Here is a 21,307-nt window from a genome sequence, read left to right as displayed (position 1 = left end):
ATTAACTAATTAGCGAGGTTAAATAGCATTTTAGTATGTGCTTTTAATGCTTATCTTGCGTCAATCAACCGTGATGTATGTATCCATCTAATCGACAGATTACGAAATTGCCCAAAGATAAACTTTAGAATCACTAGTTACACTGTAACACCGATTGTAACACCAATGTACTGCTACTTATACTGTTAGGTAACCCTCTCGTATCCCAGAATGTACCTACCTCTGCTCACACTCCTACAAGAATGTTTGGAATCCTCCATAGTATCAGACCCCTCCCAGTTCCCCAACAAACCTCAGGACCCCTCTCCTTTACCCCACATTCACAACCAGGACCTTATTCCTGGGATTTTGGAGGAACTGACCCGTCATGAGAAGGTGTGTTATCTTTAATTTTATTAGACAATTTTAACGAATTAATTATTCGACAATAACGAATTTTCCGTTATTTGAATAATTATTAACTGTTACTCAGTGTATTCAATCAATCGAAATTATGGTCATTCTTGTTCAAGTTCCAAGTATAGTTTATATGTATAATGTATATGCTGGGATCTCTAATACTTCTATAAACTTTTACCCGATCGTAACTGTAAGAATTAACTTAACAATAAACTCACTTCTCCACTAAAGAAATAACCCATCTAAATTATACAATAATCATCTAAATAGCTAATCAATCCTCACACTAGCTAAAGCAAGAAATGCAAGAAGAAAAGAGCAGACAGCGGCGTAACCTTGTATACGCCGGTATCCCTGTAAACTCCTCCCCTTCCCCCAGCGCTAACAACTCTCCTGGTCACAATATATCTCCTGAGCTGCCCAGCACTCCTCAGAGCAGGTCAGTTAGTTAATTAGGGGGTCATTAGGAGCAATTAGCAGCAATTAGTTCATTTTTAGGAGCAACTAGCAGCAATTAGTTCATTATTAGGAGCAACTAGCAGCAATTAGTTCATTATTAGGAGCAACTAGCAGCAATTAGTTCATTATTAGGAGCAACTAGCAGCAATTAGTTCATTATTAGGAGCAACTAGCAGCAATTAGTTCATTATTAGGAGCAACTAGCAGCAATTAGTTCATTATTAGGAGCAACTAGCAGCAATTAGTTCATTATTAGGAGCAACTAGCAGCAATTTGTTCATTATTAGGAGCAACTAGCAGCAATTAGTTCATTATTAGGAGCAACTAGCAGCAATTAGTTCATTATTGGGAGCAACTAGCAGCAATTAGTTCATTATTAGGAGTAACTAGCAGCAATTAGTTCATTATTAGGAGCAACTAGCAGCAATTAGTTCATTATTAGGAGTAATAACTTCATTATCGTTCCTTATATCCTGAATATATTATACACACATTGTATTGTAATGAGACAACCAAGAATTTTAAGTGGATACGATTAAAATTTGTTTACTGTTAGCACACCCAATTTGAAATGTGTAAGACAGAGGACCCCCTACAGAAGGAGCAGTATCAGCAGTGTGAATATATCAGACACCCACCTAGCCGGCTCCCCTCTCTCCTCCCTTCCCGACCTGTTTCCACTCCTCAACAACCTGGTACTCGGCTTCACTTTCGACAGCTTCAGTGCTGACTTTCTCTATAACACGGATAATAACTCCGGGGAGAAACACAGGTGGGTAGGGTCTTATGATTGTGGTGTTAAGAGATGTTATTCTGAAAATTATCCGCTTACAAGACAGGATTAACTGTACAGTTTTCACCAAACTCAAACAACAGTTAGAACACATTATCCTAATGCTTGATCAAACGATTTCTAATTTTCTAACCTCACAACACCACCAGGTCTCGGAGATTCATATCAGACATACCTCTCCACATGTGGATGATCGAGGAGATCGCTGCTAATGACGTCACGACTACGCCCAGTGACGTCACGACCACGCCCAATGACTTCATTGTGGAGAACGGACACAGGAAGTTAACTAGAAATACACTACGGAGGCAGGACACTATCACTTCTCTGGCTACTGATTATCTGCTCCTCATGAAGTGCTCTAAATCTGTGAGTTTTTATTCTTATCTCTTATCTATCTCTTATCTTGAGCTGTAGTAACTCCGTAATATTTATATAAGGATTTCAAAATAAAAAATGATCATTACAATAAACATTGTGTCGGATCTAAATTTTTAAAAATGAAGATAAAATTTGATCGCAAAATTTGTTAATGGTAAATGGAACTCAAAAACGTCAAAATTCTCTCGTTGTTTCGGTAAATTATCGAAATTTACCGACGGATTTGTCTGTATTATTTACTATTTCTATTTTGTTTATGGTATAATTTAGCATGCGAGAAATCATGTCTAATTCTGAATTGAAAGTAAAAAGTAGCTATACTAATTAAGATAATCAAAAGATGGAAATAATGACCCTATGAGAAGACTCTCAGACTAATTTTAATAAGACCACTAACAAACGAAGACGTTAAATACGTAAAATAATCGCCTCAATTATCAAATCCACCGCAAATTAATGGTAAAAACGAGCGACCAAACGAATGATGCCGCTATGATGCGGTTCAAATAAAGAATTGAATCGTTTACTTTTAATAAATAAACTTAATTCAACGAGGACGCTATAAACTAAATGAAATATATAATAGTGATTGGTTAGCACTGATCTAATAATAGCAGAGTTGCAAAGATTAGAAATGTCCAGAAATATCTTTACAAATATCTTATAAATATAAATATATCCACGAATCACAAATATCTTTTCCACGAGTCAGTTGCCTGAAATGTTTCTGAAATGACAGTTTCTTCTCAAGGTGACATTCTTTACCCAGTGAATAATTTGATCATTAAATGCAGTGATTGTGTCCTCAGCGGTAAGGAAAGATTAGTTAATCTTCGTTCCTCATTGATTGTTTCTGTATAAATATACCATGTAAGACCTGCTCGTTACTCATGAGTATAAATAGATTCCCTGAATTAATTTACTGAAGTTAAATATAAATATTCCGTATGAGATTTAATTCTGTGGGAATAGGGTTAAACTAATTTACATACCTTGTTAGGCGCATTGATTAAATGAGCTCAAATTAATTTAATGATAAAGATCCAATGTGCCAAACTTTCTAAAAAGAAGGAAGCACACGTACTTGTGTATTATTGATTTCATTCTTATACTAAGCTGCCACCTAAGTCTGTGTTGTAAAACTAGAAACACCTCAGATTCACTAAGTCTGCGTTGTAAAACTAGAAACACCCCAGATTCACTAAGTCTGTGTTGTAAAACTAGAAACACCTCAGATTCACTAAGTCTGCGTTGTAAAACTAGAAACACCCCAGATTCACTAAGTCTGTGTTGTAAAACTAGAAACACCCCAGATTCACTAAGTCTGTGTTGTAAAACTAGAAACACCCCAGATTCACTAAGTCTGTGTTGTAAAACTAGAAACACCCCAGATTCACTAAGTCTGTGTTGTAAAACTAGAAACACCCCAGATTCACTAAGTCTGCGTTGTAAAACTAGAAACACCCCAGATTCACTAAGTCTATGTTGTGAAACTAGAAACACCCCAGATTCACTAAGTCTGTGTTGTGAAACTAGAAACACCCCAGATTCACTAAGTCTGTAAAACTAGAAACACCCCAGATTCCCTAAGTCTGTGTTGTAAAACTAGAAACACCCCAGATTCACTAAGTCTGTGTTGTAAAACTAGAAATACCCCAGATTCACTGCACGCTGGATAGAGAACAGTACCTGTTCCTTCTCCGACTCAACCAGGAGATGACAAGTTTTGTAGAGCAGATAATCCTCTCCGTTACTCAAATATTTACTTCTAGCGTTCAGGTAATCCTCTCCGTTACTCAAATATTTACTTCTAGCGTTCAGGTCAGATATATTTGGTTCGTTTTTAGATTCCATGACTTACCTAGCTTGTCCATATAAACTAATAATTATGTAATAATTACAATAATTGTAATAATTATGTAACTAGACAACACCTAACACGTGACAACACCTAACACGTGACAACACCTAACACGTGACAACACCTAACACGTGCCAACACCTAACACTTGACAACACCCAACACTTGACAACACCTAACACGTGACAACACCTAACACGTGACAACACCTAACATGTGACAACACCTAACACGTGCCAACACCTAACACGTGACAACACCTAACACGTGACAACACCTAACACGTGACAACACCTAACACGTGACAACACCTAACACGTGACATGTCCCCACAGGACAGCTCGTGTTTCAAGATGTTAGCCCTTCTGAACCACCTGATGTTAGACATCGCTCTCCCGGAGCCTCCTCGCCCCTACATCCCCTCCCTGTCAACTTCTCCTCCCGACACTGCTAGTACTAGTCTTAGTCACCTGACTAGTGATAGTCCTTCTATTGGGTGGGTCCTGCAAATAATCTGAGGCATAAATCAAAATTATAAGATGATTATATTATTTACAATCGTGCTAAAAATCGCGAGATTTTAACTCCATCTGCGAGCTAAAATTGGATTACTTTTTGGTAAATTGTTTGCTTTTTAATCCGGTGTCAGGGCGCAGGCTGCAGGGGGATTTCGTCAAGTTGAAAACATAGTATAGTATGGATATAAATCAATACATACACTTTATAGCAATAACATAAGTTATATCCATCACTAACTAGGATAATTACTCACCAGATCACTTTCTTCCCAGATGTCGAGAATCTTTTCTAGCGGAAGAAGACATAGTCTTACTGGAGAGAACTGATACACCCGAGAATGATCAAAAAAACAAATTAAACTGGATTGTTCTCAGCAGATCCGACTCGACTATAGCATCTCTTTCTGGTTTGTCAGTTGTTTCCATGTTATGTCAATGTACGGTTATGTCAATGTACGGTTTCTGCAAAATGTAAAGTTTGGAATGTGGGAGATAATAAAAGAACAACTTTATCAAGTATGGAAAATTCCGTATGCATGCAATAATGACGTACCTTAACTAAACTTTTACTTTTCAGAGAGATTGTCTCTGCAGTCAGAGGAAGACGCTCTCAGCATCTCATCCATCACCAACGAACTAAATCCCCTAGCTAAAGGAGACACCAAAGAGACACTCCTCAAGTTCATCACTCGAGTAAGCAAGAAGAAAGAGACTTTGTCAGTGGGGGTCCAAACCACCACGGAAGACAGCTTGGTCGCGCACAACTACCAGCAACTGCACGCAGTGAGCGCTAAACTTATCAGTGAGGGTCTATTTAGTGAGGGTGTTTTGTCACGTGATCAGATTCAGGTTCACTGTGGTGATGCTGTGTTGGCGGTACATTCTGCACTTGATGTCATAACCAAGGTCACGTGTCGTAGAGTCCTAGTTTTGGACGAGGATTTGGAGATAAAGCCCCGGGAGTTTCCTTTGTCTAAGTGGAGGTGTCGTGGCTCAGAATCGAGTGACGCTCATCAGATTTATGCTAGGATAGAATTGAACCCAGTCGAACCTCCAATTCTCAGATCTTCAACCATGGTAGACAAAACACAAATTGTTGATGACTTTAGTGACGTCACGAGCGACGATATCACAACTTCCTTAGAATCTCTCCAGATGAACTGCGAGGTAGAGGCCAGTAGTCTTATCGCCTCGCTTAGAGACCGGTCTCTGGAGGGATTAGCAGTGTTTTTCGAGCCTGATCCCACTCTTGCGAGTATCCCTCTCACTTTGAAATGCACTGTGCGGGATTGTCAGGTGGAGCTTCAAGTTGGTGCCGCGCAACAGACAGTGCACGTGCAAGGAGTTAGAATTAAACTCAATCAAGATGAAAGTTGGGAAATCGGGCATGACCTGATTGATAGCTGCGAATTAGAGAGATTGCGAACGGAAAACGAAGAATTGCGTGAGAAATTGAGACTGCTATCGATTCAGTTTAATTGTACCCCAGAAGGATGAGTTGATAATTTAATGACGATGTATCAGATTGCAGCTGGAGCTTTTATAAGAATTGCAGGTTCAGTGTTTTAAATAATTGTTGCTATCTGCCAGGACATTTGCTCATTCGAGCAATGTCGGAAGATGTATAATTATGTCACCTTATCGTAATTTTAAGAAGGGTTTGATATCCTATATAAGCAGTTGACAGTTTCAATTTATTTACTCTTCGCCATTTTTATTTCAGCCTCCTATAACATAATAATCTAATCACTCATCACTGGTCTTTGAAAAATAGAACGTAACTTTAAGACACATTTAAAATAATTTTCCATCCCATTTGCCACTAAAGACCGCTACGGCTATTATTATCTGGGGCTCACGTGTCCTTACAGTTTCACTATACTTGTTCATGGTTTAGCTACAAGCTAAAGCAGTACGTAATACTTTAAGGAGTGAATTTATTTTTTACCCGGTGCTTTTAAATTTGATATTATCAATATTATACGCTGATTTCATCTTAATATAAGGTTTATTTTGTTTTCCAATCTGTTTAAGTTATTCAGTAAAATATTTTTGATAAATTTAATTTTGTTTGAATGTAGGGTATTTTATATCATAATCATATAATTATATACGTTATTATTGCATTATGAAAAATATACTTTATCGTGAGTCTTTTTGATAAGATTACTGTAAAACTGAGACATCTATACAAAGCTTTTGTAATGTTTTGCAAACAGTTTTTTAATTCTTTTAAGATATTGAATATCTGTTGACATATTTGACAGATGATACGCGTCTACATTTGTCATTTATCTTATCAGACTTTATTTGAATGGACATTAAGTGGACGCTGGGGGCCCTAGTGTTCATTTTAATGTACGTTAAAAATAAAATATAAGGTAATTAACAATTAAATTAAATACTGATCATGAATGCTTTCGAGTACAGTAGGCCGTGCGCTATCGTCCGTAAGACGCGCGCGCTGACCATCGAATGGTTTTTAAGCTTGTAGTTCGGCCAGCACATTATTTCGGAAACAATCAAAAAGTTACAATACTTCCCATATAACAATTTTGTTGAAATTTGGTCAGCTTACGTAAACACATATGTTCTACTGAACCTAAATTAGTTTGAGCAATTTCGATGGTCAGAATTTGAGTTATCAACGAATTTATACCTATTTTGTCATTTTTAGACCTCTTAATCAAGGTTGTAGGTTTACAACCTACCAGGACGCGCGCCGAGTTGGACTCGTTGGAACAGATATTTTATTGATACACTTCGGCGGCGCGCGCTTCGCGCGCGAAAAGTGGCATGCAACGTATGTCAAATATTTTACGAGTAGCACCCGTTAAAATCAAGGCCAAATTATCCCAACTAATTTAGGTTCGGTAGTTTAAGTATGATTAATAGATAGGATTCTGACAAATTTTCAGCATAATTCATGTTCAGGAACCGAATAATACGACAAAAATCAACAAATTTCGTCAAATTACGCGACTTTTACACCTAATTTTGCTTGCTAAAGCCGCGCACCATATAATATGGCACCAGGCACCTATTATATATAGTGTATAAGCGAAACTCACTGATCATTCCAAAAAAGTATGACAAATTTGGTACAATGAAAATTCTCACAGTCTCTAGAAAACAATGGTACAAAAGTTTTATAAAACCGAGCAAGTCTATTTTATCATGAACCCCTTGTATCACGTTGCGACCCCCACGGTCGTTTCACTATGTGGGTGTCAAGTAATTTGCGAGCCGCACGAGAAATCTCAGGTGCAACTGTACGAGAAGAACTCGCGTGCGCGAAACGATAATCTCAGTGCTAAATAGTTACTGCGTGCACTGTAAAGTCACATTTAGAAAGTTCCAGACTATTTGATGTTGTGTGTTAACGTTTTTAATGATGTGATCGCTATGTTGACAAAAAGCTTATCTCTGGGCTCTGGCTTTTTAAATTTTTGACTTGCAGCACTTTCTTAATCAATTATTCTTACTTGCTTACATGGGGACCCTGGGCTTTACTGTATAAATACTTAAGTCTTGGTATTGAGACTATTAAATCAGTTAAAGCCATAATTTTAGTCACAATATTTACAGAATGGAGCTTCCAAACTAACCACATAATTCAAAATTGTATTATTGGTATCCTAAGAATAATACATAATATTTAACAGAACTAAAATCCATCTGTATAATAAACTAACAATATTACGTACGTCAGTGCTTCAAAGAACTATGTTTTTGAAGAAGTTTTAAAGTTAATATTTGGGTCCATATCGGGTAAACTATTAAAGGGCATGATAACAGGAAAATAGACTGATATCATACTGTTTTCGGTCCAGTAGCCAAATCTCTAGACGGGTACTCTGTTACTTGTCGTTTGTGATAACATAAAAAGGTGGTATGTGGTAGATATTTATATAGCATACTCTAGATCTTTAAAACGAAGTAAGATTTGTCACGCCTATATTAGTCGTTTATCTCTCCGTTAAATCTACAATTCTAACATCATTGGGTAGCATGAAACAATCGGAAAAAAGACATACGAATAGATTTCAAGGTCATAAAGGATTGTTGTTGGAGACCAGAGATTTTAAACTTAAGTTTGATAGTCTAAGTTCTCCTGTAGAATTTGAGTCCAGGTAGAGGACTTTCGTTCGACAAAGTCCAACCTTAGGGTTTGTCGAACTACAGTTGTACGTGTCGAACTTGAGTATGTGTACCGAATTTACCGTGGTAAAAACATCTTCACACCGTGAAATGTGCAAAAAAACTACAAAAGGTTCGCCTTAAGATCGTGTATCAATAATTTAAGGAGGCTTTGCCGAGACAACCTATACGCCCGTTTAATTTTTACAGGGCAGCCCAGAAGTAATTGGTTCTGAAACAATTCAAGATTTAAATCTAATCCTTTAAAGTAGGCGGCTCAGTTAATTACACATTATTACCAAAACAATTAAAATATACCCAACTACCATCTATAGCCTATTTTCTAATAATAGAACAATCTTCAGCTAACATGGCAATTAGAACAGTTTGGGTTCTGCTGGAAGTTGAGGTTCTGCTGTAGGTTGAGGTTCTGCTGTAGGTTCGGATGGGGATACTTTTATGAAGTAAGGTCCAGGAAACGAGCTGCGGAGCAATATCTGTTCATCCAGCTCGGCCTTTTTCTGTTCATAAAATTGGCCCTCTGACTGTCTTTATTGGCTCTATCTTTGGATTTCTTCAGTCTCCTGAAATATATTAAGCCACATTAGATGATACGTAAAGATTTGTTTAAGCATACCCTAAAGGATTTCTTTTATATTTATAGCTTCACTATGTTTCACCCTGTAGCGTCTTCGACGCTACAGGGGGAGCCGCGCACTTCGTGCGCGGCGGGTCATACAACGTATGACAAGAACCCCCTACTTCGAGCATTCATTTTAATGTCCGATGGCCGAGCTTTGAAAGACTGACGGAGGAGGGTTTGACTAGGTCTGAGCCTTAATTGACGATGTCAATTCATGGCAGCTCGGCGCGGCACAGTAGCGCATCTCGCCGATCTAGCCAGAGAAGCCTTATTGAGTGCGCGGCGCGGCACAGTAACGCATCGCGCTACAAGCTGACGTCATAATTTTATAAATAATAAACAATAAAAAATATTATTTTTTAAAAACAATGAAAAATTTCACGTGCGACTTCGGTTTTTTTTGGTTTTGCAGCCGTACAAACAACAAAACGGTTTTTACTTGTAGGTTTATAATCTACCAGGACGCGCGCCGAGTTATGGAACAGATATTTTACGAGTATCACCCGTTAAGTTTTTACATAAACCCTAATTTCAACCATAATACCCCGAACTCGAAGCTATCCATAACTGATAACATTTACCACAAACCTAACCCTAGTCCCTAACCCGAGCCGATTCGGAATCAGAGTCCAAAAATACACCGAATTAGATCTTGTAGGTTTATAACCTCGAGCGTGCTAAATCACTGTACAGTCGATGTTCTAAATTGTTCCACGAGGGCCCCCGCACCCCGACAGTTGAAACTAATCTAAATCGATGTATTTTCGGACGCTGATTCCAAATCACCCCCATGACATGACATAGGGTTAAAATACTCCCCTGACGAGATATTGGCGAAAAACTCGCTTCTCGCTTTATGCAGATCGGCGAGATGCGAAGGATTGACATCGTGAATCAAGTTAAGTTATAAACCTCAAAACCCATAAATATCTTGTCATACGTTGACATACGTTGCATGCCACTTTTCGCGCGCGAAGCGCGCGCCGCCGAAGGCGGGATACGAAACATGTATCAAGTCATACGTTGTATGACCCGCCGGGCAAAAGTGCGCGGCTCCCCTGTATCCTCTAAACTCTACAGTGAAACGACCGTGGGGGTCACGACGTGATTGAATTGGTTGACCATTGTTAATGATCTGACCCGGCGCGCGCTACTTCGTAGCTCTTGCCATTTCAGAATTATCTGTGATAGCTGCACTGAAAGTATTTTGGGGTCTCGTATTTGTAGTTTGTACGTGTGAAATTAAATCTTTACTGTTTATATTTCATATGTTATGTATCATATTTGGCTTTTGTAACTGATCGTGGATGATTCAACTTAACTTTGGTATATCTGTTGTGCATGTTGATAACGGTAATTGGCAAATGGCATACTTACATTGACTGTATTGAGTTATTGATGGGATGAAATGTATTTGAATTCTTGTTCTGCTTACACAGACTGCTTCAAATTAACCAAGCCTATTTATTGAATGCCAACATAATGAAGAACTCAATCGATATAGCGAATTTAACAGATTACGTTCATATCAACTCTGTCCAGTATAGTATCTGTGCTGTCATAGTGTCACAATATGCAGAAATGATATAATGTGCTCGCGGTAACGCGCGATATTAGTCAAGTTTGCGCTAAGTTGAGCGCTCGATCTTTCGTTTCTCTCCCGTCTAACATTTCGAGAAGAAAGCGGCGCGCGCTACTTCGAAGAAATTTAGACGAGTAACATCCGTCAATTGAATTGGTACCTCATTGTATAATGCTATAGAATTCTGAAAATACTTAAGCTTACGATTAAAGATGGTGTTTTTATCTAAATTTAATTTAAAATATACCGATTTAAGGTAGTGAGCATTAGACTAGCAAGTTAGGTAGTAGGTAACTCACAAATCTGCTGTTGTTATACTCTACTGGAAAAATGATAATTACTGCAAACTACAGCAATATTCTGAATAATATGCCAACAGTTTAGCAAAACCTCTGATAGTTGAACTGGGAAAAAGCTTCCACCAACTGCAACAATCATAATATAATAGGTTGTTGCTCATCAGTTTTAAACTAATTACAACACTACAAATCTATTACATTTATTGAGTTTCAGGAAGCAATGTCAATGGCGGGCCAAAAGGGGCACGAGGCCCTGGCCAGTAAGAAGCTCAAGAAGACTCTAAAGCCAAAGAAGAACTCTGTTATACTTCCTGTATTTGAAGACGGCTCGTGTAAACAGTGTGGGAGTAATGACACTGTGAATGAATCGATTATCTGTAATGTCTGTGATGGGATGTTTCACTCCGCTTGTCGCAAAAAAACCGGTGTTCAATTTCCTGAGTCCATTTGTACAAATACCTTCCGTGCTAAGGTGAGACCTATGATTGCAGATCAAGCTCGTTGGGGTTATTTTCTATTCGTATGTGAAGATTGCATTTCACTGGTAGATGACACCCGTTCTTCCAAAAACGTTTCTCCACCTGGTCCACCTGTACCATCTGTGGTAGATGCTCCTAAGTCCAACCCTGTGATGAGTCATGATAATGGTCATGATGAAGCTCCTGATATTCTCTCCAAAGTTGAGCATCTGATGAGGGCAAACAACTCTGCCCTTCTGGAATCATTTCGTGAGGAAATGCATAGCATTATTGTCGACAAGCTTGCTCTATGTGCTCCAGCCTCTGAACATTTGCTGGAAGAGCGAGTTTCTAATGTTAACAAAGAAAACTTGCAATCCCGGTCTCCAAGTGCACTGTCCTCTTACAGCAATTTTGCTGAAGCTCTTGTAGGTGGTGCTAGTTCTCCTCAGCCAAGTAAAGTGTCTGCTAACATAAATCAAATTAGCAAGGAAAGTAAAGAGATATTGGTGCTAGATAGTCCCTTTCCTTCTGCTGATATTTCATCTGCTCCAGATGTTCTATCTGAGTTGCTCTATGACACACGATTGATTGCTATGAAAACTAGCCTACTAGATTCACATAAGAAGATAACGCTAGTTTTTCCATCTTCATCTGATAGGCTGAAGGCTAAAAGTCTTATTGAAAACTCTGATGTCATTAAATCACTTGGTTTTCACATCACTCTCTCACAGAAAGCTCTCCCTAAGGTCACTGTGTCTAATATTCCCAGTCAGATATTCGAAACCATTGATCGCTCTGGTTTGCCCGCTGAAGATTTCCGGTTACAGACTAAAAAAGCTCTTCTAGATATTATTCCCTTGAAAAATCCTGGACTTAAACACTTGCTAGATAATGAGCATTTCTTTGAAATTGTGTACATAAATGTTGGACTAAGGTACACTACTGCTGGGATCAAGGTCTCTCCTCAGATTAGGAACCTATTGACAGGAGACGGCAAAATCTTCATTCTGAATAGTGCTTGTCCTGTAAAGGATAGATTCATCATCAAGCAGTGCTATAATTGTCAGAAGCTCCACCATATTTCCCAAAATTGTCCTGAGAAAGAAACTCTGGTTTGTATGTATTGCAGCGGTAGGCATAGAACATCAGACTGTCATTACAAGGAAGACCCTAGCAGACATAGATGTCGCAATTGCAGTCTGTCAAAAGATCCAAGAATCTCATCTCACTGTAACACTCACCATTCCAGCTCAGAGCAGTGCCCCATCATGCAACAGGCATTGAATCGGTATAAACAAAACATCCTTACTTCAAAAAACTAGCTACAAACTCTAAGTCAGAATGTCAGAGTATGAACTTTGCCCTGTTCAATTGCAGATCCATCTGCAATAAAACTGCTGGAGTCATGCAATTGCTTGAAGACTTTGATACTGATATTTGCTGTGCTACAGAAACTTGGCTGAGAAAAGATGACAATGCTAAGTTTTCTGAGATGAAAGAACTTGGATATTCCATTCATAGCCAGCCAAGAGCTGGGCGGGGAGGAGGTGTTGCTGTTCTATATAAGAAAAGTCTTAAAGTGACTCCTCAGAAGTGCAAGCGATTCAAAACGTTTGAGTCTTGTGAATGTACCTTCAAATCATCTTCTGGAGATATACTACGAATTGTTTCAATTTACCGTTCTGGCACCTCCACATCTCAGAGTGCTAACATCCCCCAATTTCTAACTGACTTTGAGCAACTCTTGGTTGATTTAGTAGACAAACCTGGAAAGCCCTTGATCATGGGTGATTTTAATATCCACATTGAAGACGAAAATGATTCAGTTGCACAAAGGTTTAATTCACTACTTAGGTCTTGTGGGTGGGTGCAACAAATTTCAGCTGCAACACACAGAGATGGGGGCATATTAGATCTTGTAATTACCAGGGATGGTTCTTTTACTCACGATTGCATTGAAGTTCTAGATCCTGTCATTACTGATTCTGGCACATCGTCTGACCACTACTTTGTTGCTTTCAATTGCAATGTATCTCCAGCACCCATAGGCACTCTAGAACCAATTACTTACAGAAACATTGCTTGCATAGACCTAGATGCTTTTGTTGAGGACATTCTTAAGTCAAAACTATGTGACACTGATTGCTTCAATGACCTCGATAGTGCAGTTGATATCTATGAGTCTGAGTTGAGCAGTATTTTGGACAAGCATGCTAAAGAAAAAACTTTCATCCCAAGAAAAGATCATAACGCTGAATGGTGGTCTACACACTGTCAACAAGCAAAAGCAATGAGAAGAAAGATTGAGAGACTGTATCAAAAGAATCATGATTGCCCAGATTATAAACGACTGTACAGGAAAGCATCAGAGAGAGCATCCTCAGTCATTGTATCCACAAGAGATCACTTCTACAAAACAAGGTTACAAGATAGTGCAGGTGATGCTAAAAAGACTTATTCCATCGTTAATAAGTTGCTCAATAAAGAAAAAGTTAGTACTACTACACCTTCTTGCTCTTCGAATCTTGAGAGTGCTAACAACTTTGCACAGTTCTTTAAATCAAAGGTCGACAACATATACAACAACATTTATTTAGAACAACAATCCCAAGATTCTCCTAACTCAGATGAATTTGTTCCTCTTTCTAATAGCCCAAAGATAGTACAATTCCGTCATGTGTCTGATGAAGAACTAGTAAGCATCATAAAGAATATGTCTAACAAATTCTGTGATCTTGACCCCATACCTACAAAGATTCTCATCAAGTGTCTCCCAGAACTCCTTCCTCTGATCTCATTTATAGTCAATGAATCATTAGTTAAAGGTGAGTTTCCTATAAAACTTAAGGAGGCTCTCATTCGTCCAAGTTTGAAGAAACGTGGCCTTGACGGTGAATCTCTATCTAACTATAGGCCTATTAGCAATCTCTCATTCTTGTCAAAAATCATTGAGAAGTGTGTATCTATACAGCTCACCAGTTATCTTGAGGATAACAACTTGCTTTCTAAAGTTCAGTCCGGCTATAGGAAGTTTCATAGCTGTGAAACTGCAACAACCAGAATCCATAACGACATCTTGATAACTATTGACAAGAAAACTAAAGTTGTTCTTTTACTTCTAGATTTGAGTGCTGCCTTTGATACTGTCAATCACCCAAGATTAATCAAGAAGCTAAGATCTGCTTATGGCATTACAGGCATTGCTCTTACATGGATCAGGTCCTACTTGGCTAACCGTTCATTTTGTGTCAAAGTCAAGGATTCGTCTTCCTCAGCAACTGTTCTTGAGATAGGTGTGCCACAAGGTTCAATCCTTGGCCCCCTGCTATTCATATTGTACACCAAAGATCTTGAGAACATTGCAAGTATGCATGGGTGCTGTATTCATTTGTATGCTGATGACACCCAGCTGTATTTCACTCTTGATTCTGATGACCCATCACAGCTAGAGCACAATATGGAACACTGTATGTCTGATATCAAGAAATGGATGACAAACAATTTCCTTCAACTGAATTCTTCTAAGACTGAAGTCATCGTTATATCCTCTAAATTTGACTCAACAAATATTCCAGCCTCTCTACAGATTGTTAAGGATCAAGAGCCACATGTTGTTAGTGGAACTGTGAAGAGTCTTGGGCTGTATTTGGACAGTTATCTTTCAATGAGTGATCAGATTACGTCAGTGGTTCAAGCATGTAATATTCAGATCAGAAATTTGTGGTTTATTGCATCAAAACTGTCTTTTAACCTTAAGATTCAGCTTGTTCATGCTCTAGTACTCTCTAGAATTGATTATTGCAATAGCGTATATTTTGGACTGAGCTCTTATGATTTAAGTCGTTTACAGAAGGTGCAAAATTCTGCTGTAAGATTTATTTTCGGGAGAGGAAGAAAGGCACACACTACTCCACTACTTAAGAAAGTTCATTTTCTACCAGTTAGATTTAGAATAGATTTTAAGATTGCCCTACTTGCCTACAAGTGTTTAAATAATATAGCTCCTCCTTACTTAAAAGAGTTGATATCTCCTAGGCAGCAAAGTTTTAAAAATGTACGTCTTGATAATGATTATTTTTACCTTAGTTTTCCGCCCTCTCCTAACTATGTAAACACAGAGAAAGCTTTTAGTCACTGTGCAGTTAAAGTATTTAATTCCTTGCCATACGACATAAGATCAGCTGAGTCAGTTACATCTTTCAAGACCAAACTTAAAACATACTTCTTTTCTCTAGCATTTGATTGATTTTGCATTTACATAGGTAAAATGAACTTGTCATGTCTAATTTTCAATTAAACTAAGCTCAGTTAATGTAAGAGCCGCTTTAGAAAGCACTGGAGTTTATCTCCAGGATTAAATTATATCGAGTTATATGATTTAGCTATAAGGCGGTTTATAAATGTTGTATATATTATTATTATCTGTTTCATATAAAATTCAGCTTAAACTCAGATAAATTTAGAAGATATTTGAAGAGAAATCATTTTATCATTTTATATTTAAAGAACAGAAAGAATCTCTCAGATACAGATAAGTCTTAGCCTAACAGAGTTTTATCAATAGTCCATATCTTTGTCAGTCCCATCATTCGGAATTAGTTCCAGTTCTTTTTGTTTCTTTAACGTTATAGTTGAGTGAAAATATCCATAGCCTAAATACATCAAGACCCAAACAGCAAAGTAAGCGCCGGTCATCAGATGTGCCATTACATCAAGGGAACTGAACAAAACCAGGTTGAGAAATAGACCAATTGCTGGGATAAACGGCATTCCAGGACACACAAAACCAGGATTTTTCTGAGGCTGGATGTGGTAGATGGATTTAATGTAGATTAATATCAGTATTTTCATGAACCCTAGTATTATCATGATTGGAAGACGAACTTTCCAGAAGTGCCATGAGCTCGGCCAGTGAATAAATGCAATGCAAAGCGTAGAAATAACTATGAAAATACCCATCCAACTGACCACTTTCAACTCTTGATTTTCAATGTACCCAAGAGTCTCGATGTCCTGCTGATTCAGGGACGTTAAAGGCTGTTCTTCATTCACCACGAATTCGTTTAAAATAAGTTCAGAGGATTCATCAATAACTTCCTTTTGTTTGGAGTAAGAAATAACCACGAGAGTGTGACACACTGCTGCAAAAGTAATCAATGCCCCTCCTGCGACCAAATGAATTAGGATCTTGTAGGAGAACACTATTGTAAAGAAACTTATCACAACTGTAGCAGAGACTGTGGCAATAATAGGTACTTTAGTGCACTCAGCCACCAAACCAAGGCAACTGAAAATCAATCCATCATCGGAGAACACCATGAGCCCTCGGGCCAGGGTGGTTAGGGAGCACAGAGCAACACTTCCAGAAGCAAAAAGAATCGCTGCTACGATAATGTACTTGGGGATTGTGAGCCCGTGTGCCTGCAGAGAACCAGGAATACCCGTACTTTCGTTAAGGGTATACCAAGGCACCAGGTAGGAAATAGCAGCACTTACTAGTAGATAACATGCAACAGAGATTCCGAAGCTTAAACCTGTTGCAAGAGGGATGTCTCTTTTAGAATTCTTTGCTTCCGCTGAAAGGCTGACCACAGTTTCGAAACCTGCAAAGGAAACAACCACAACAGCTGCTCCAGTTATGACATCTGAAAATCCATAAGGAAACACCCCTCCTCTTCCAGTTTCAGTGTCTGTGGAGTTGGTGAATGTTTTGCTACTGCCATACGTGAATGAAACGATGCAGTACATGGTCAGAGATACAAAACTAAATACCACTGTGATGGTATTAACAATAGCAACATGTTTGACTCCAATACAGTTGATGATACAGCAAAACAAGATTAAAGCAATCGCCAACAAGTTGACATTTTCAGCTAAGTAATCCGGAAGAAAAGTACTAGAATACTCAACTTGAAGTTTATGGGCATTACCCTCAAAGATAAACTTGTCCATATTCTGTCCAAATCCCACGGCCACCAAACCAACGCCAAGAGCAATTTCCGTCATAATGAACGTTCCCACAAGTCCAGCAGCAAATTCACCCAAAGCAGCATACACATATACATAAGCATTCCCGATACCTTTGTATCTAGCTTCCAAATCCATGTAAGCTAGAACAGTAAATATGAGAACTGCTGCAGCTAAGAGATAAGATACTACCAATCCAGGTCCAGCAACCATCTTTGTAACTCCTGGTGTCATAATAAATATTCCCGCTCCCACAATATGAGCCAGTCCCTGCACTGTCAAATCGAAAATGTTCAGACATTTCTTTAATTCCTGAGTATGGAATTTGGGGGAAGATTTCTGGAATAGCCTCTCGAAGAAAGAAGGAGGCTTGCAGTTGTACTTTTCACAGCAAGATGCCATTATGCTCCTGTAAAAGCTCCCGTAAAACTTGTTGCTTTAAGTCAAGTCTTGAAAGTCATATTATGTTCAACACGTAGCACTAGCTAAAAAAAAAACAATGCTTAATCAAACGTGTCAGAATAGAATAGACATATAATATAGATTTAGTCTACTCAATTCGGTGAGATGCCATTATGCTTCAGTAAAAGCTTCTGTGACAGCTCCTGTAAAACTTGTTGCTTTACATCAAGTCTTGAAATTTATATTTTCAAGTGTACAATGCTTAATGGAACTTGTCAAAATAGAATAGACAATTTATAAATTTAGTATACACAATTCGGTGAGATGCCATTATGCTCCTGTAATAGCTTCTGTAAAAGCTCCTGTAGCTGTAAAAATTGTTACTTACATCATATTTCGGCAATTTAGAGTTTTCCAAAAGTTTTCTGGAGTTCTAGGGGCTGGAGATTGGTTCTGATGGTCTCTGATGGTTTTCACATTATGTAATAGTTCTTGGCCCAAAAACGAAATTGGTTAAATAGTCTAAGGTTTCTAAAATGATCTTTAGCACATCGTTTTATTATTTAAATCTCCTTTGTATATTATAACTTTCTACTAGAATTCAGGTATGTTTGAATTTAGCACAAACCCTACTATCGAGGTACTTCGAAAAGATTGTGAGATATTCAGATATGAGAAAATGAAGTGGGGTTCATGGCAAACTGCAAGAAATTTGTTTCTTGCCCTTGTTGGTGAACTAGGAGAACTTTCTACTGATGTTGCTGCTAACGAAGGATTTGCTAACCCTAAAGATTGCAGTGACAATGAAGAGGATGAAGAAGTTAATGTTGAGAATACCGCAGACAGCAAGGAAAAAGACCCTACAGTAGAAACTGTTTTGTGTGAGCTTTCTGATGTGTTCAGTTACCTGATATGTTTAGCACAGGAATGTCAAGTTGATCTTGCAATCCCTGATTCATGCAGAAATAGTAAACCGTCTTCTAGTTTTTCTGATGTTGCTTGGAATGAGATTGAAGTAACAGCCTTTTATCAGACTGTTAGGATTTCTGAGAAGACTAGCATAATCAAAGATTTCCTGAGCCTGTGCTTTTCTACTTCCAAACTGAATGATGTTTTTCAATGGATAACTGTTGAAAAGAATCTTAAGAATTTTTCTGTGGATAAGCAGCAAACTGTTGACAAGATTTTGAAACAAGTTTTCTGTCATGTAGTTGTCATTGCTTCGAAGTATGAGTATGATTTACCGAAATTATTGGAAGATAAGAATGCTATGATCGCAGAAAAATATTCTAAGCACATTGGAAGATTAACAAAGGATGATGTTATCGAAAGTCGATATTCAGATCTCCCTAATTTTTACCTTGATGCAGATACCCCTGGCCATGATTATCTTCTAGATAAGCCAGTGAACGACTTGAAAGTATCAGCTGATAATCTAGTATGTAAGCTTATGGAGTCAATCGGACTGATCGCTGAAATATTCCAGTGGGACACAGATGGTACAGAAACTGTTTTCTCCCCAGCAAAGCATGCACATCTGTGCAACCAGCTTTCCATGATAATCAATGTATTAAGAACTCTCGCCCAAGTTCACAAGATCTCTTTTTCAGATGCATTCAACAAGAAAATGCATAAAAATAGAGCAAAATATCCAGTTGGTAGTGGCAGTGGCATTTTCATCAAATATAACGAAATGAAAGGCAAAGTGCCTAACCTCCCCTCTAGTGATGCTTTAGAGTCAGTCCATACATATCAAACAGTTTCAACAATTGGTGGTGCTGCCATGGCAATGCAATCTTTCGTAGAAGAGAGAAAGTGGCAAAAATACCATAAGCATCCCCGTAATCTGACTTTAGCTTTGTTCGGGGAAATTGGTGAAGTGATTGAGCTTTTTATCATGAAAAAAGGGACAACTTTTGATCAATGTTTGGGGGATGAACTATCAGATTGTGTGGCGTACGCAGTACAGCTGGCTAGTTGTTGTAATGTTGACTTAAGTGCAGCCATGACGCATTATTTTCCGTAGTAATTTATTTGTATTTTGTCTTCCAGAAATTCCTAAATTTTTAGAATGTAGTTTATGTTGACCATTTACCTTATCGGACCTTATTTGGGCAGAGACTACGTGGACATAAATTTGGTTGGAAATAATTATTCACTTTCATTTGGGCCGAAATTCTCCTTAGCGTCGATGCAATGTCCGACCAAGTAAAATTCGATAAGGTAAACACATTTGTAACAGTACCGTTTCATTGGACTAAAATTTATAGATTTTTAGCGTATTTTTAGTTTTAATTTTTAACGTATTTATGACTATGTTCAATTTATCAATTACATTGTTTTTATTGTTACATTATAATTATTCAACTACATTATTCTATCCATGCTGTCTCATAACTCTCTTAACTGGAGCTGGTTCTGAATGTAAAAATGAAAAAAGTTTCTTTTAAAAAATAAATCCGTCAAAACGAACCTGCGCTATCTTCTAGCTATGATCGAAAATGTTTTGATTAACGCTCTGTTACTGATCGTTACTGATAATAAATGAATGGAATGCTGAGTTATTTATTTGAAAATTAATAGCCATCATAATGAGCTGATCGTATAGTATTTCATTAAAAAAAATACAATCTTAGAATGATAATAGTAATATAATTACAAGGCTGTATTTTATTTGCTCCCTTTCTATATTTTCGTATATTTTATTTCTCACATTTTTCACATTTCTCACATTCTTCCTATCAGTAGAAGAGTAGACATGTCAGCACAGCTTGAGCAAATTATCGCCCAACTGTTGGTCCCCGACAGCAATGCTATCCAAGCAGCAACGGTTAAACTCAAGGAGTTTTCTAAGGACCCTGCCATTGTACCTGCTCTGTGTCAAATTCTCAGGTAATTAATTAATTAATCAATTGTTTCTTCAATTTTACTATAAAAATGGAGATTTCACCCCAATTATTTACATTATACACCCTGGCCCTGAACACAAAATTGTAGGCTGTAAAATGTTAAGACTTAATATTAGCTGTGTGCTGATATTTGAGACTTAAAAAAGATCAACGTATTTAAAGATAAGCACAGTGTGTAGGTTTCTTTTGATATTTTTAGACCTCCTGCTCCTGGTTGAAATATTCTGGCTTGTTAACAATCTAATTATGAAGTATTTATTAGTCTATATATCAAGTCTATTTTATAGTCTTAGAAATTAATAACTACTAAATACTCAGCACATCGGAGAACAACACGATAAGACAGTATGCAGCTACCATACTGCGACAAAAGATTGAAAGAATTTGGTCAAAACTTGATAACGATCTGAAGAATGGAATCAAGACCATCTGCCTGCAGGTAGCTTCGCTGAATATTTCTTAATAATATTGGAGGAGGTTATCGACTGGCAAG

General features: G+C 37.9%; 4 protein-coding genes across 6 annotated transcripts in view; 3 read left to right on the top strand and 1 right to left on the bottom strand.

Moving 5' to 3' along the window:
• LOC134814485 (uncharacterized) overlaps positions 1–6,691 on the top strand; it is a 102,693-nt gene extending 96,002 nt beyond the window's left edge. Inside the window, exons 19-26 of the mRNA XM_063822613.1 lie at positions 210–375; positions 690–838; positions 1,457–1,630; positions 1,801–2,020; positions 3,692–3,811; positions 4,229–4,389; positions 4,685–4,818; positions 4,989–6,691. Of these exons, the coding sequence (XP_063678683.1) occupies positions 210–375; positions 690–838; positions 1,457–1,630; positions 1,801–2,020; positions 3,692–3,811; positions 4,229–4,389; positions 4,685–4,818; positions 4,989–5,908 (2,044 nt within the window). The 3' untranslated portion in view covers positions 5,909–6,691. The remainder of the gene's footprint in view (positions 1–209; positions 376–689; positions 839–1,456; positions 1,631–1,800; positions 2,021–3,691; positions 3,812–4,228; positions 4,390–4,684; positions 4,819–4,988) is intronic.
• LOC134814486 (importin-4-like) overlaps positions 1–21,307 on the top strand; it is a 145,041-nt gene that overhangs the window by 69,641 nt on the left and 54,093 nt on the right. Inside the window, exons 2-3 of one of the 3 annotated variants that reach the window (XM_063822615.1) lie at positions 20,657–20,797; positions 21,133–21,253. In XM_063822615.1, coding sequence (XP_063678685.1) covers positions 20,664–20,797; positions 21,133–21,253 — 255 coding nt within the window. In that variant the 5' untranslated portion in view covers positions 20,657–20,663. Of the gene's footprint in view, positions 1–20,653; positions 20,798–21,132; positions 21,254–21,307 lie in introns of those variants that run through there. The other 2 variants (XM_063822614.1, XR_010160173.1) reach the window with 2 other exon arrangements.
• LOC134813755 (cationic amino acid transporter 4-like) lies at positions 16,248–17,905 on the bottom strand. The gene is made up of 5 exons (XM_063821633.1): positions 17,467–17,905; positions 17,126–17,226; positions 16,793–16,957; positions 16,505–16,633; positions 16,248–16,256 (listed from the first exon to the last, which is right to left on the bottom strand). Exons 1-5 carry the CDS (start codon positions 17,903–17,905, stop codon positions 16,248–16,250), a joined length of 843 nt encoding a protein of 280 aa, XP_063677703.1.
• Positions 18,415–20,288, top strand: LOC134814489 (uncharacterized). The gene has a single exon (XM_063822621.1). It carries the CDS (start codon positions 18,513–18,515, stop codon positions 19,929–19,931), a length of 1,419 nt encoding a protein of 472 aa, XP_063678691.1. The 5' UTR covers positions 18,415–18,512; the 3' UTR covers positions 19,932–20,288.

This window comes from Bolinopsis microptera, chromosome 4 (assembly GCF_026151205.1).
Source record: "Bolinopsis microptera isolate Bmic1 chromosome 4, MBARI_Bmic_1.0, whole genome shotgun sequence".
In the NCBI taxonomy this organism is placed as follows: domain Eukaryota; kingdom Metazoa; phylum Ctenophora; class Tentaculata; order Lobata; family Bolinopsidae; genus Bolinopsis; species Bolinopsis microptera.
This window is presented reverse-complemented; position numbering and strand designations above follow the sequence as displayed.